The sequence below is a fragment of the Rhipicephalus microplus genome, chromosome X (assembly GCF_043290135.1).
Source record: "Rhipicephalus microplus isolate Deutch F79 chromosome X, USDA_Rmic, whole genome shotgun sequence".
In the NCBI taxonomy this organism is placed as follows: domain Eukaryota; kingdom Metazoa; phylum Arthropoda; class Arachnida; order Ixodida; family Ixodidae; genus Rhipicephalus; species Rhipicephalus microplus.
This window is the reverse complement of record NC_134710.1, coordinates 276,298,247-276,313,569: the sequence shown is the minus strand read 5'-3', so window position 1 is coordinate 276,313,569 and position 15,323 is coordinate 276,298,247. Positions and strand designations below refer to the sequence as shown.

At 46.3% G+C, this 15,323-nt stretch overlaps 1 protein-coding gene across 1 annotated transcript in view; it reads left to right on the top strand.

Moving 5' to 3' along the window:
• LOC119161480 (uncharacterized) overlaps window positions 1-13,307 on the top strand; it is a 169,135-nt gene extending 155,828 nt beyond the window's left edge. Inside the window, exon 5 of the mRNA XM_037413971.2 lies at window positions 12,715-13,307. Within this exon, the coding sequence (XP_037269868.2) occupies window positions 12,715-13,034 (320 nt within the window). The 3' untranslated portion in view covers window positions 13,035-13,307. The remainder of the gene's footprint in view (window positions 1-12,714) is intronic.
• Window positions 13,308-15,323: the final 2,016 nt, after the last annotated feature.

Genomic DNA, 15,323 nt, shown 5'->3' with positions numbered 1-15,323 from the left:
AATATATGCGTGCACTTTTCACTGCCCGATGTTCGTATTAAGGAGTGCTTTGTCTGCCGACAACGCATTCCATTGAAGATTGTCATCTCTTTATTTTCAAAGTTTTAGAATCTCTTGTGAAAGTGTAATATACTCAAGCGATAGCATTGTCTTGAAGAACTGCGCAAATTCTATGTTAAGAGGCGTTTACAAAGCAAAAAAAAAAACATCAGGCCATCTCCACGAAGTGGATTGCATGATGGAGGAGCTTGCTCAGAACTGATCGGAAGAACTCGTGAATCCTCCGTAAAAGTCTTCTAGGATCATATAAAGACGTGACACGTTGATATAGGGGTGATTGTATAAACAGTTACATACACAATGCTGTATTATTTACATGTCAATGCAAATATATACACTAATACAGGGTGCTTCAAGAATTGTGTACAATATTTGTAAAAAAATCACGAATAGGCGTTATTTGCCCACTGTCTTCAAAGTTGTTTTTTCTGTAGTGGCAGACATCTCGAAATGGTTGAAGACATTATTTTTACTAGAAATTAATAAAGTTATAATAATTACCACTTAATTAGTTGAGTAAGGCAGTTAAATGAAATGGGAGAATTGAAGTGCTTCATGTGAAAAACCCATTGCCGCTTCGAGATTTTGGAAAAGTGGTCTTTAGTAATAAATCTGAATTAATGAATTTCTCTTAATTCTGCGGCGAAACCGAAACCCGAAAGTGCGCAACTGCCATAATTGTGAGATGTCCGAAATGAGAGAGCGCTGTTAAATCAGCCATCAACCGACTTCCTTGTGTGGGTGTGTGGGCTACGCTTGCAAATACATCACGCATGACGCACATACGTTATCGAACGGGGGAAAACTGCACCCCTGTAACCGCTGTTTTTTATTGTGACGTTATTGTAGTCATCTGCTTGTTGCGCTCATAGGTTCTTTGCTTTCGGTTTCGACGCAGAATTCCAGAAAATTTTATTAATTTTCAGTTATTACTACAGGCCGTTTTTCCAAAATCTCAAAGCGGTAATGGGTTCTTCGCATGAAGGACTTGTATTCTTCTGTTTGACTAAACTGCCTATTTACACTAATTAGAAAGTTAATTAGTTTAACTTTCGTAATTACTGTTACAAGTGATGCAGTTAAGCCCTCTAATTATTCTGCTGCGACAGAAAAAGCAACTGCGAAGACTGCGAGCAAATAGGGCCTTTTCCTAATTTTTTAAGAATATTAGACACATTTCTTAAAACACCCTGTATATACACAAGATGCAATAATTTACACATCAATGCAAATACATACAAGATTTACATGACTTATTAAAAAGCTGTTGGACCCGTTTTACTTTGAAGATGACAATTTCGTGGTTGGTGAAGTATGTGATGCAAGGATCTTGAATTGGAGGTTTTAGTTGAAAGTTGGAGCAGGCAATGTCGATACAGGTCCCGATTCAAGGTTCTCTTGCCGCCGTTTGCGCGCCGCCTCTGCTTCACGGGCTCTCGCATCGGAGTCCGCCTGTCGACGAGCCTTTTTCGCAGCACAAAGTGCACACAATGCCTTACAGATGTGTAGTGGACATATCGCTTATCAGCAGAATGACGAATGGTGAAGTGGTATAGTGGATGCTTCCCTAGGTCATGAAAGTTATGGTTGGCGGCTGGTGGGTACACTGCACTAGCGTACACGCCAAGGGACTTGAGAAGCTTGGTGAGCAAGCCCCTAAAAAAACTCGATGAGTGCTTTACGGGGTCGGCAACTCTAATGAACAGGCGCTGGACAACGGCAGGCAATATGGATAATCTGATTGATTGATATGTGGGGTTTAACGTCCCAAAACCACTATATGATTATGAGAGACGCCGTAGTGGAGGGCTCCGGAAATTTAGACCACCTGGGGTTCTTTAACGTGCACCCAAATCTGAGCACACGGGCCTACAACATTTCCGCCTCCATCGGAAATGCAGCCGCCGCAGCCGGGATTCAATATGGATAATCTACCAACATGTGCGGCGTTAGTTTTACGTGAAAAGCACACCTTGATAAAAGTAAGAAAGAAGAACATTACCCGATTTTCCTCTAAAGGAGATCATGTGGGGACGCGAAGGAGCGCTGGTGTTAACTTTCGTTTCCATTTGTTGTTTCCTCTTGTATGTTTCCGTGTATGTTTCATTTGCATGCAGAGTTGCGTGCATGTTGTGTACCGGTTATATTACCCCCGCCTTTTTGTGTGTATTACCTTGTGTGTGCCGCAAAGTGAACACCCAGTGCTGATAGAGAGAGCAACGGAGCGAATGCGTGCAGCATTATACACGAGCGCACAGCTGTAACGGAGAAATAAACGAGAGCAGAGAAACGAAGCGGAGGCGGAACTCTGCCACCTCCTACACCTCATCTCCTCTCACCTCCTTGTGCAGAGGGGGGAGAGTTGGAGCATGCGCAGGGGGGAGCGCACTGTCTCCGAGGGATGGACACAGCCCCTAGCATAAGCTGCTTCACATCTAGATAAATATGTAAAATAGCATGCTATACTTTCACAGTAATCATTGGATTCGCTTAAGCAAGGCTCTGCTTCAAATGCAAACGTTTTCTCAACGACAGACACTGCGGTTCGAATTTGATGTACCCGCCCGTCGCCCACGCTTACGGGCGGCATTATGCTCAAAGCGAGGACTATTTTCGTGCCTTTAAAGCATTGCGAAATGCCTTTGCAACGTTCTGTAGAACACCACCGACCACGTGTACGAATGTTCACTCGCTTTGTTGGCTGAGTAGCATGGTGATTATCTATGATATTTGATTACGCAAGAGCCAGGTTGCCGGGTTTTTATATGGTTAAAATTTAGCGGCATGGGCAGCATGCACTGACGACGCCTCCGTCGCAAGTAACAGCCTCTGTGTGAAACCCGAAGGTTGCTGGTTTGCTCCTGGCCGCAGCGGTTGCATTTCGATAGAGGCGAAATGGTAGAAGCTCGTGCACTGTGCGATGCGAGCGCACGCTAAGAACACTGGGTGGTGGAAATTTCCGAAGCCCTTCACTACGGCGCCTCTCATAATCATACCGTGCTTTTGGGACGTCAAACCCCCAGATATTATTATTAGCCTCTGTGCGAATTTTACGAGCACCCGGGCGAAGAAACATTATCAAAGGCGACAATACACCGTTCGTGCACGTGCGAACAGGTCTCGAGGCGCATACACCTCCCGTTCTCTTTTTCGTAGACTTCTCTCCACGGGGTTTTGGCTACGCAGAGAGTTTTCTTCGAAGGCTTCCGGCAGGCACCACTTGCGCATTTTCCCCCATGAGTGGCACTATAAATAATACGGATATTCGGTAGTGTCATATTTACATAGGTCAACCACAAATTCCTATTGCAGCAATGAGCCAGTATACTCTTTATTATTATTATCATTATTAAACATTGATCGACAGCCCTTTCTACTATAAGGCGACCTGCGAATCAAGTGTGCCAAAGCTTGGTGCGCCGCAATGTCAAAAATTTGGCGATCGCCAACTATACAGCTTGTGCAGCAAAGAGAGAGGGAAGTTGCAACTCTGGGCGCTTTCTTTTTTCCTTTTTTTTCGGACAAAGGTGCGCCGTTGAGGCTGGGCGCACGTCGAAGTAATCACGCCGCGTCCGGCCAGCCAGGCAGCTCCTATTTGTTCACTCCGGGATCAACGCCTCCGTAATCTCGGCAGAGAAATGGCGAGCGATCGCACTCGGACGCAGTGACTGGTGTACGGTTTCGATTACGCGAGGTTCGATTCGGAACGAACGGCGCTGCGTGGGTCGTAATTTCCTGTTTGGACCTGCGCTCATGGCTGGGCTTTAGCGAGAAAATTGCGACCAAGGAGGAGGCCGAATCGGAATCGATGCGGGAGGAGAGTGTGAACAGCTGCCGACAGCAGAAGTCGGGGCCGATGATTGATGGCGGCGACGCCGGTGTGTGTGTGTATACAGCGCTAATGCTTTAGGCGATAACGGGCCGTGCAATAGTTTCAGGCAGCTGAAATATTAACAGATGAGCGCGCCCCATACAGGTTGTGAGCGGGAAGGCTAGAAGCAAGTGTAATGCACCCACTTTCTTTTCTACGGCTTCGTCCCACACATCTCGTTAAGACGGTGTGCGATAAACGCTCCTTTATCTGCGAATGCGGGGCAACTCCGACCACGTCTTTCCCGGCTCGTTCCGTACGCAAGGACGGCAAATAAGAACGCGTGCATATTGTTTACAGCGCCAACGCCGCCTGCGAGCGCGTAATCAAACGCTACTGTTTCGCGCGCGAGCCATCAGTAATCTCGTGGTTCGCGGGCGAAACCGTCCCCTCGGAGAGGCACATCCTCTCTGCGCAAAGAATCGGCGCACTGAGCCCCGCGCGTGCACAGCAGGTGGGCCTTTGAGTTCGGCGTTGGCGGCCGGAGAGGGGAGATCGCGGGAGCCCATTCAGGGGCCGTGTGTGCCTCGTAGCGGTGGCAGTGGTGGGCGCGCAGTTGATTGTGCCGGCTGTGATCGATAGGGCTTTTTGGCCCTGCCTCAGATGCGGCCCAGAGATTAAAGTGGCGGCGGTATTTATAGCGGGACCCGGAGGCCCCGCTATCTCTCCCCGTTCGTGCCTCCAAAGGCGGCGGCGCACCCGCCGAGAGAGATGTCCCGAAAGAAACTTGCTCCCCTAGCGATGCCTTTCCTCCTCCGGATTTGGCGGATAAAGACGGTGGGCGCTCAGCCGGGCGATGGGCGAACGAACAATGAGCAGCAGGGCCCAGCGCGGAAGAAGGACGACACAAACGCCTCGCGCGCCGAGCGGCGTTTTTGCCCTTTCTTATCGCCACCAAGGCAGGATCTCGGATGCTGCGAGTCAGTCAACGCCATCCCGGAGAACTGCCGAAGGCGTGCGTCGCCTTCTAATCGATGCTGCACGTGCTTGAAGTTTTCTTTATTTTCCTGGCCTTTGCTCTAATCTGCAGAATGCTACTACGAAGAGGGGAAAAAAGTGAAACCTGACTGCATCTTGATTCCACAGGGCTGCTTGAATGAAGTGGGCCGCTGAGGTTGCAGTTTAGTTTCGCCGCTTTGGTGGAATAGCGAAATTTCTTGCGAGAAAGAACAAACAACAAGATGAAAGAAAGGGTTGTTGCGAGTCTTGTGGTGATTTAGCGCGAGCTTTTACCGCCGTACCTCCGTCGCAGCGTAAATTGTAAATTGTAATGCTCTTGGCTGAAAGAAGTACTCACAGCCTCTCACGATAGCTAAACAAGCATATTGCTTTCTGCAGAATATGCTGCGATAAAAATAAGCGCGGGGAGATAGCGAGCACCAAGACTCGCCTTCACACAAGGACTTGTCTCCGCGCAAATGGCGAGTAAGAGTGTACTCTGCCAAGGCACTCGTCGCAACCAACGAAATAGGCTACATCCGACACACGTTAAGACGAGAGTACTGCCCGCCCACACTGCTCACTATCACCCGGAAACACGGTGTTCGTTCACTTTCACGTATCGCAGCGCAATAAGTTGTGCAAACAACGACTAGATATCTAAGCTTGTATAAAAAAACGTCTTACCACAAAGTTCTTCGTAAAATTTAATTTCTACCAATCCGGATGCCAAACTCAATTAGTGAAGCCATTAGGTAGGAGTTAGTATCGAAAATGTTCGTTAATTTGGTTCCGGCTCGTTTAGTTATCTAAGTTGTAATTAGAACAAACAGCAAAGGCAAATGGCAAGAATGTTCACCAATCAAAAAAGCGTGAGATTGGCTACTACACGCTGAGGAAATGGGAACCGAAGTATGTCAAAGGTGCCGCCACCGTGTCGTCTTAGCAAATCGTTGGTAACACTTGCCTTTTTGAGCATAGCGTTGCATTGTCAGCGCAGCGTGATAAACGCTACGGTCCTTAGAATTATTTATGTATGCCTTCCCTAGTATAAAGACACACATACAGAATAATGACGTGTTGTTATGGTGCCCAAGATATGTGCCATAATTATTCTTCAATTGTCAGTCACACAAGTCTGAACGCTTAAACTTGAGCATTATTGGTGGGTGCTGCGGATGGGGTTGGCCGTTTGGGGTATCGTTACGTTGGACAAACAGACAATTGTACAGACAGACAGACAGACAGACAGACAGACCAAAGTTTAAAGTTTTTGCGTTGAAGTACCCCAAGAAAGACTATCTTCTTAAAAAAACGTGAAAGAAACGTTCTGCAGCGCGGCGTCCAACCAGCGACCTCGAGTTCTTCTACGCGCGACGCGCCACAAAGCGAACCATTTCCAATGTGACTATTTGACTCTTTTTGTGACTATTTAGTTTGAGTTTGGTGTGGCCATTGTTCAGTGATTGTTCATCGTCACATATTATTTAGAAATTAATTTTGTGTGTATCTTTTGACGCCGTGTCGTTGAGTTGTTACCTTTATTAAAACAAAGGGGCTCAACTTGTTACATGCACGTCTACCCTATTGTATTACTTTTATTTTTCTACTTAGGCAAGGTTCCTTGGCCTGTGTCAGCATGACATCTTCCTATAGTCAGTGGGTGCAAGTATCGTTTTCATTTGACCACTACATTGTCTTCGCAACGCTTGCCAGCAACTGCACAATCGGCCGCTGCCCACGCAGGCATTGGTACAACACCGTCAGAAACATTCGTCAGTCCACGAGGCCACAAACGCAGTTTTTTTTTCTTTGATGCCGGGTGGCCTGCACGAACATCTTTGAAATGTGTGGCGCTTTTGTCAAGAGAGCACGTGCTCATCAACAAGCATTATATATATATATATATATATATATATATATATATATATATATATATATATATATATATATATATATATATATATATATACAAGAAGTATAGGGTGGACGTGCTGTAATAAGTTGAGCTCTTTTGTTTTCATAAGTGTAACAACTCAACGACACGGCATCAAAAAGATATACACAAACATAATTTCTAAATAATACGGCGAAGAACAATCGCTGAAGAATGGTCACACCAAACTCAAAGTAAATCTTGAAATTCTTTGCATTAAGACAATAAATGCACTATGTTTCCTTGGCAGTCATTTGCCTGGTACTATTGATAATTCCGGTGCAGTATTAATGTATACAGTAAACATTCACAAAGCATGTACTGGTATCTTCCAGCGACACACCTGCCGTAGTGTGCTCTATATGATGATTGATGATTGATATGTGGGGTTTAACGTCTCGAAACTACCACATGATTTTGAAAGACGCCGTAGTAGAAGGCACCGAAAATTTCGACTTCCTTGGGTTCTTTAACGTCCACCCAAATCTGAGTGTGCCTATAGGCACACTCTCAGATTTGTCAGGAAGCAATATATGTATCGCATCCTGACAAGAGTACCCGTATTGGAAAACAATCTGACTTTTTTTTTTCTTTTCTCCTATACTGGTTTTGTTTCAAAATACTCATTACCAGATTTTGACTCTCAGCATGCTAGTTTCAAATTCAGAGACGGAGTTCCAGCAAGCATACATTCTTCATATGACTTAGTTATTTGAGGGGCCTGCAAAGAATAAGAAGGTTGTGTTTTTTTTATTAGGCACATGGCAGCAGGAAGGCAACTGTTATCAATTCCGGCCAATTTCTATGCAAGCATGTTATTCTCAGTTAGGTACTCCACTTACAGGGTTTGTTTTTCAGAAGACGTCCCTGAATAGCATTTATACTTATACAGAAGACGTCCCTGAATAGCATTTAAACTTATAGCATTTAAAACACTCGCCTTACCTGTTCCAGAGTACGATAATATTGTTTGAGATCCCTTTACCTAATATAATATTATAAGCTAGAAAGGATATTACACAAAGCCATAAGATTAATTTTTAATCGCTACGATAGGATCTAGGTCTCAGGCTTAATGGCTAAGGCTAATCTGAAACACACTTCGGAGAGGAACGAATTCGCACGATTGCGTTTTATGTTTAAAAAAGTTAAAGGTCATCTTAATGGCAGTATATTCAAATACGTTCATTTTTCAACAGGTTGCGATACCAGACTGCAACATTGTTTTTCAGTCACTCCATATCAAATGGCCTTTAATTCTTTTAAGTATTCCTTTTTTCCGCAAACAATCGGTGAGTGGAATGCCCTAGATGCACCCACCGTTAAAACCAACAGTATAGGAATGTTCGACTTTTTACTTGACAGTCGATTATGTGAAGTTCTATTCTTATACATTACATGCCTATTACCTTATATTTTAACTTGAATGGGTAGTATGTTTTTGTTTTGGGTCTTTTTTCTTTTGCTTCTTTTTATCAATATACATTGTGCTCCTCTTTTGCTTCACAAATTGTTAGTCTTTTGCTTTGCGCTGTCTTCATTTTTTCACTATACTGTATTCCCTAAAATTTTCTATGCGTCATTCTTGATTGTAACCCCACTCTGCAATGACTCCACCTGAAGTTAGTAGTATTGTCAAATAAATAAATAAATAAATAAACGCATGCCATAATCATCACGTCCGAAGTTAAACAAACGTTATCGCATTGGTAGTGGCACATCAGTTCTTGCACATGTTAGAGAAGTGATTCTTAAAAGAGAAAAGAAGAAAAAAGTGAGCCCCGTTATTGTCTGCTTCAATGAGCGACACCGTCACAGTAGCTCACGAGGGATGGGGGTGAGGAGGGACAAAAAAGGATAGGAGTAAAGATGTAGGAAAGCGGAAGAAGGAGAAGAGAGGAAGAGACGTGAGGTGGTAAGCCAGAGTGAGCGAGGACAAACTGAGGGGATAGAAGAGATAGGAAAGATGGGAGCCCGGTCACTGGAGTCCGAGGACGGGGCACACCTGCGAGAGCTCCTTTCGGCGCCGGTGGATGGCGATAGTCCAGTAAGTCAGAGCTACACTGTCGTCGAAGGTCGTCGGCGGCAGGAGGTGACGTAGGGCGAGCCCAGTCGGCCAGAGCCACGCTGACGCCGGAGATCGCAAGCGCACGATCGGTCGGCCCGAAATCCAGCAAGTGAGTTACGTGTCGCTCTGTGTTCCATTTCTGCGTGTCCGTGTGTGTTTGATAAAGTAGCGGAAAGCATATAGATTGCTGCTTCACCACCTTTAACCACAAATACTTCTACATTGCACCATAAGGCCAAAATACATGCAGCACCCAGACTGGTATCTTTCGAAATGGCTCATGTCTTGATTAGACTCATACAGCTTTGCTTTGGCCACAAAAATTGAAAAGCAAACCTTACAATCATAATGTTTTATGGATCTTCTGATGCATTTTCAACTTTATTTGACCTTCTGAGCATGCCTTTGGTGCCACGCGATTGACTCTTGCCAGTCATGTATAAGCAGGCCTAATACTCAACCATATCTGATGATAAGCGATTTTTTGGCGATTCACACGGGGAATCGCTTGTACTAATTATTGAATAGGCTTCAACTTGCGGCTCTTATATACAGTTGCATGTTAAAAGACATACCATACCGTGAAAAGCATAGTCAATAATAATTGCGTGAGGTGGCAGTATTATCTACTGATGTTACCACGCAGCAGGTATAAAATTGGCCGCAATTACCACCAGGTCCAACGTGCCGTACGCCTAGTCATGTGATGGTAGTGGCAATTAAGTCAGTTCCGTCGCCCTTCGTGTTCCGCGAGAGTTAATACAAATGTCGTTGGAGTGTGCGCTCTTACACTGCAGCTCTGTTCGGTTGCGCAGAGCTCGCAAGCAAGTACGGCTGATAACGGCCGAACGTAGCGACCCTTGATCACAACCAGCGGGTGCGGCGGAGGCGGGTCCTGGTGCAATGTGCGGCCAAGCCGCCGTCCTGGCAATGTTTTTCCGGGGCAGCTCGCCGGGGCCGTGCCCCTGTTTTTTGTTTGTACGGCGACCGCGGCTCGAGAGGCTCGTTGTCGCAAGAAGGCGTTCTGTGTGCCGTATACTGTGCGGCCGGCACATCTTTTTCATCTCCGAGCCAATTAAGTTGGCGGTGCCCGCGGGAGAAGCAGGAACGGTGCTCTCGCTGCCTGGCGCTTGGTGGCACGAATGAATCTGGCCCTGCGGTATAAACACGGGTCCGCGGCGCGACGCGCACCGTGGCAGCGGCAGCAGCAACAGAAAGCGCGTCATCTGCGCCCGAAACGCGCAGGCCTTGCCTGCGTGAGAAGCTCGACCGGGACGCCCCTCGCAGTCATTTGTGCAAATCGTGGCGAGCATTAGGCGCAGCTGCCCCGGGGCCGAGCAAGGGGACCGGGCTCAGGATGCAGCACCCTGCCTCGTTACGTTGCCTCTCTTGGTGGCCCCTCGGCCACATCTGAAAAAACCCTGCCTTCTTCCACTCCCCCCCCCCCCCCACCACTCACCCCTATGCTCACATTTCGTGCTCTTCCTCCTCCGCCACCCTCCCTACTCTCTACATTCAGGCGTGCACGTCGGCAGTCGCTCATATATGCCGGCGTATCACTCTTTATGGGCGCCGCACATGGCACGTCTGAAGACAAGCGTCAAAATTGATACATTGACACCAATTTTACAAGTGTCAAGTAATCGGGAGCTCAGGTGACCTCACACTCACACAAACGTGTGTGCGTGCGTGCGTGTGGGCGCTCATGAATAGATGGCATTCTATCGCATTGAATGGAATTACATGCATGCAATGCATGTTGTGACATAAAAATGTCACCGCGATATCGCGGGGATCATTCTATTACTTTGCTGTGTACCAGAATGTGCATGACAAAACCTGGGTGTATAACAAACATGGATGACACTTCATGCATGTCATGATTAGCGTAAAGCACATCACGCACACATCGGGAAGCCTCCTTGGTTATTTGATTAGCAAGACGCTGTATACGGGATTGTGTGTGCGTGGATGACAAACATGCAGTAATGAGTTACACGTGATTGCATGCATGGCATGTAGCTCATTAATTGATTGATATGTGGGGTTTAACGTCCCAAAACCACCATATGATTATGAGAGACGCCGTGCCGGAGGGCTCCGAAAATTTTGAACACCTGGGGTTGTTTAACGTGCGCTCAAATTTGAGCACCCGGGCCTGCAACATTTCCGCCTCCATCGTAAATGCAGCCGCCGCAGCCGGGATTCAATCCCGCGACCGGCGGGTCAGCAGCCGAGTACCTTAGCCAATAGACCACCGCGGCGGGGCGGCATGTAGCTCATATCACATCATGAATTACATAACTTGCAAGATATTTCTGCAGTCGTTTCTTTAGCTTGGATAATTTATTGTGCATCCTAGAGCTAGCGTAATACCAACATTACCTTGCTATACTACCTATAAAGCTGGCTCAGGGATGACAAGCATTGGCTCTACGCCTCTAACTGCTAGCTAGTCTCGCCTAACTGGTTACTATCGCTCTTTGTTGTTTCCTAACTCAGCTAGTGTTGCAATAGACATGAAGTTTGGGCGAGTTGGTGAATATTCATGTTGATGTCGCAGCGCGCACAAGACAAGCTGTACAAACAAGCGCTACTCATTCCACTATGTGTTTTGCGCGGGCCATGGCATTCATATGAATTGATGTTAGCTTAAGCTTACTAGTACTGGCTACAGTCACGTAATGTTAACTTTCCACTCTTACTGCAATTGAATAAATATTGCCAATGTAACTTTATGACTGTCATTTATAGTCTAGGGTGGCTGGACCCCTGAGCTGAGTTGCTTGTAATACGTAAGTCGGAGCGTTTCTTTCTCCCTGAAGAAATTGGCGTCGGCGCTTGAACATGAGAGCGTAAGTTAAGTCGGCCTGTAAAGTAAACTTTAGGTGACACAGGGTGCATGCAGTACATACGCGTGTATGATAATCCCGCATCATGCAAACAACTCGGCTTACGCAAAGACGTTTATCCGCCTCGCAATGCGTCATACAAGCAATTCGGTGTAGTCAGTTTCTTGCTGACTACTTTGGATGACATCAATTCCCACAATGCGGAAGATAAGTGGTGTTTTACAGAGTTGACAAACATGCCGGAGGTGGCTACAGCGTTGAGAACTACCGATGGCGCGTCTTGCTTCTTGGGCAGGTGTTGACGCACATGTTTCAGGCATTTCTAGCTTTTGTGAAGTATTGTCTGTATTTTTCGTGGGGTACAGTGATGCTAATAGGAACAAATTTGTGACCGAGGCGAAAATCCGTGCGCCTAGCAAAAGTACAGAATGCTGGTCTATTACTGGGTTATTATAGCAACTCAAAGCCTGATGTTGGTGGTGGTGTTTGTGGTGTTGAACCAGCCGGGGTTAGCCTGGGCTAAATGGCCGAATATCGTTCCACCTGATTACCTCCTGAATTGAGGGAGACCGTGGTAAAATGTCACACAGCCAAGTGTCTGGCAGGAAAGCCATGAGAACGCTCTTCCTCGCTGCCGTGGGTCCTTCAGAAAAAATGACATTTTCACATGTCCCGTGCCTGTGACAACCTTTTTTCAAGCTGCGTACGATCGCTGCTCTTTCCCTCTCAAACCATGGACACAGCCGGATAAATCGTTCGATGTCGCCTGCTCAATATCACTATGTCCACCACTAGTTTTACCTGTTGTGCATAACTATTTTTCACTTTGATTGATTTATTTATTTAGAAATGTTAACTGCGTTTGTATTTCACGTTTGCGCAGCACGTATTTGATATGGCGAGAACGCAGAAGCATAGGGTTCACTCCCTTCATGCGCGAGCCATGTGACGCACTGATTTTGATCGTTTGATCTGATTCCCTTCGCAGAGAGTGGCCTGTCGTCCGGTACAGTGCCGCTTGTGTCGGTACTGGCGACCCTGTGCTTCCTGCTGGTGGTTGCCGGCGGCGCCACATGGTACCGGTACCGGCTGAGGCGGCGGACAAGAGCCGGTCTGCCCTTTTGGAGCATCGAACTGCGCGAAGACAAACCAGCCCCAGCGGCGGACTACCAGAACCTTGAGGCCGCCTCGAGCAAGCTCGTCGTTCAGGACGAAGAAGCTGCGCGACTCGACAAGTGCTCGCCCGTTCCGACGCAGAGGCCGTGCGTGGGACCTGAGGTGTGCCCGAACGGTGCACCGTGCCAGTGAGGCACCTTGGACACTCGTGGACACACCGGGAGTGCTTATCCGGACTTCGTGTGGTCATCTGCTGTCATGGTTCTCCTCCCATTGTGTTGTTTCTTTCTTGATTGTGAATACCGTTGGGCAGCATTTCCCGACATTTTTCCACGATGCCGGTAGGAAGTGGGGGGGGGGGGGGGGAGGATACAACAAAGAGAATACGAACCGCAGTGTACGAAATCAAGCATGTTGGCAAAGCTTTGGGTCGTATCAGTTGAATCATTTAAATCATACAGACGACTAAAAATTTTTGGTTCCTTATTGTGGTAATTTCAGTCAGAACTTGAAAAAACTGCATTGCAATTAAGTGCGTACTGGTGGCGTCAACAGTTCAGAGACCACTAGGAATGACAAAATGTTGAATTTCGTCCCAATTTGGGACTGTATTCGGTCCAACTGCACAGTACACGTCTGCGTGTTCTATAACAGTCTTGAAATTCAAATTAAAGGCTGCCTGCCGAAGGGGCGGAAATGTTTAGATTTTAACAGCTGAGCTTCTTAGCGCTTAGCCATGTTCGCCTATGTCTCTGGTCGTCCCGGAGAGCGCACAGAAGGTATCATCGCAGGTTCACCACTAGGTGACGTGGCCGTGTGATGTGTCGAGAGTGAGGTTTGGTAGGAAGGAAACCGGACCGGCATATGTGAAAGGGAGGCTCGCTTGGAGGGGTAGATGGTGAGAGGCGTCGTTGTACGCTCTCTCGAGTGGTCAAAGGGTGTGCATGGAACGAAGCCTCGAGCGAAATTTCTTGGCTATGTGGGCAAGATATGCACACCAGCAGCACTTGCAATGCTGCTTGCGTTTCGGCGCAGCCATGATAGGGACACGTATTTTGGGTAGGTGGCTGGATGTATTGAAACGCTACCGCAACGTTCCACCCAACGATATCCTGAGCGAAAACTGTCGAAACTTGGAAGTAAACTGTACTGCTTGATCAAAAGAGTCACAGTAGGGTGGTTGCTTGCTGGGCTAGTTTAACAGCACCTGAAACTGGAAAGGATAACGCAGAGAGACTAAAAAGCAGACCTCCAACTGTTTATTCCGCTGTTTATTCCGTAAAACCAGGTATTGTACATGCGAAAGGCCAGTGGGTAAAACCGATGTAATAGTACAAGCAGATATGATATTCCAATAAAGCGCAACGACCACCTTATAGCTAATGATTTAGTGAAAATAAATAACAATGATTCAACACAAAAATACCTAGAGAAGACTTGCAAAACAGAAATGCAATCGCCTCTGGAAAGGGTACCAGCTTCTCAGTTTCGACGGCTTTCACAGAAGAGTGGAGCTGGCCTCGAATTTCCGCTCTTATGTGTCTCCTGGACTTTAAACATTTGACGCTGAGTGTATGCGAGTGACATCATATAAAAAAAACGTGCTGAAACAGGAAATATACATATAAAATCAATGCGCGCACGCATTGCCACCACTGCTTATGAACCTCAGTGTGTCCGCGGTTCTTTTGTTTGTATTTTTCAGCTGAAGTCTTTCCCAGTCGAATATGTAATAACAACTGAATGTTTCATTTGAATATTCAGTGCTACATTTCGGTCGACCACCTAGCGTTCAGTTTAGTACCATGCGTGTTCTGGTCGTGAAGTGAAGTTCAAACAAAGACGCAATGCTTACATTCAGCGTATGCATGCCGCGTACAACATGGCATACCCCTCTATACAACTGACACATTCTTGCGCACTAAATAAGTGTTCCGTTATTGAGGTATATGCCGCTGAAGTCTACATAGTACAAGGGAAGCAAAGAACAAAGTACGTTTCGCGCTCCTCAGAATACGTTGCTGCTTAGCGATTCAATCGTGTTCTGGGGATGCGGTGTTAGAATGCCGCGTTTGTTGTACGCTGTCGCGGTCCCTCTCTCTTGGAAAGCAACTGATACGTCCGCCTGTGCTCATCGAGAGTAAGTGTGTCGCACGTGCTGCCGGCTACTAGATGATAGACCATCTGAAAAGATGAGCTCTATACTTTTAGGCCTGCTTGGTGATGAATGCAACATCGAATGAAAACAAGCAAAGGTGGCCTCTTCTCCGATGTCTTTCTCTGAGAAGTTATGTTCATCTTTTTCCCAATTTTTTCCCAACAAAGTATACATATGTGTATATATAAGTAAAACAAAAATGACATTATATATATATATATATATATATATATATATATATATATATATATATATATATATATATATATATATATATATATATATATATATATATATGCATGCATGCCAGGTGATGGGGGTGT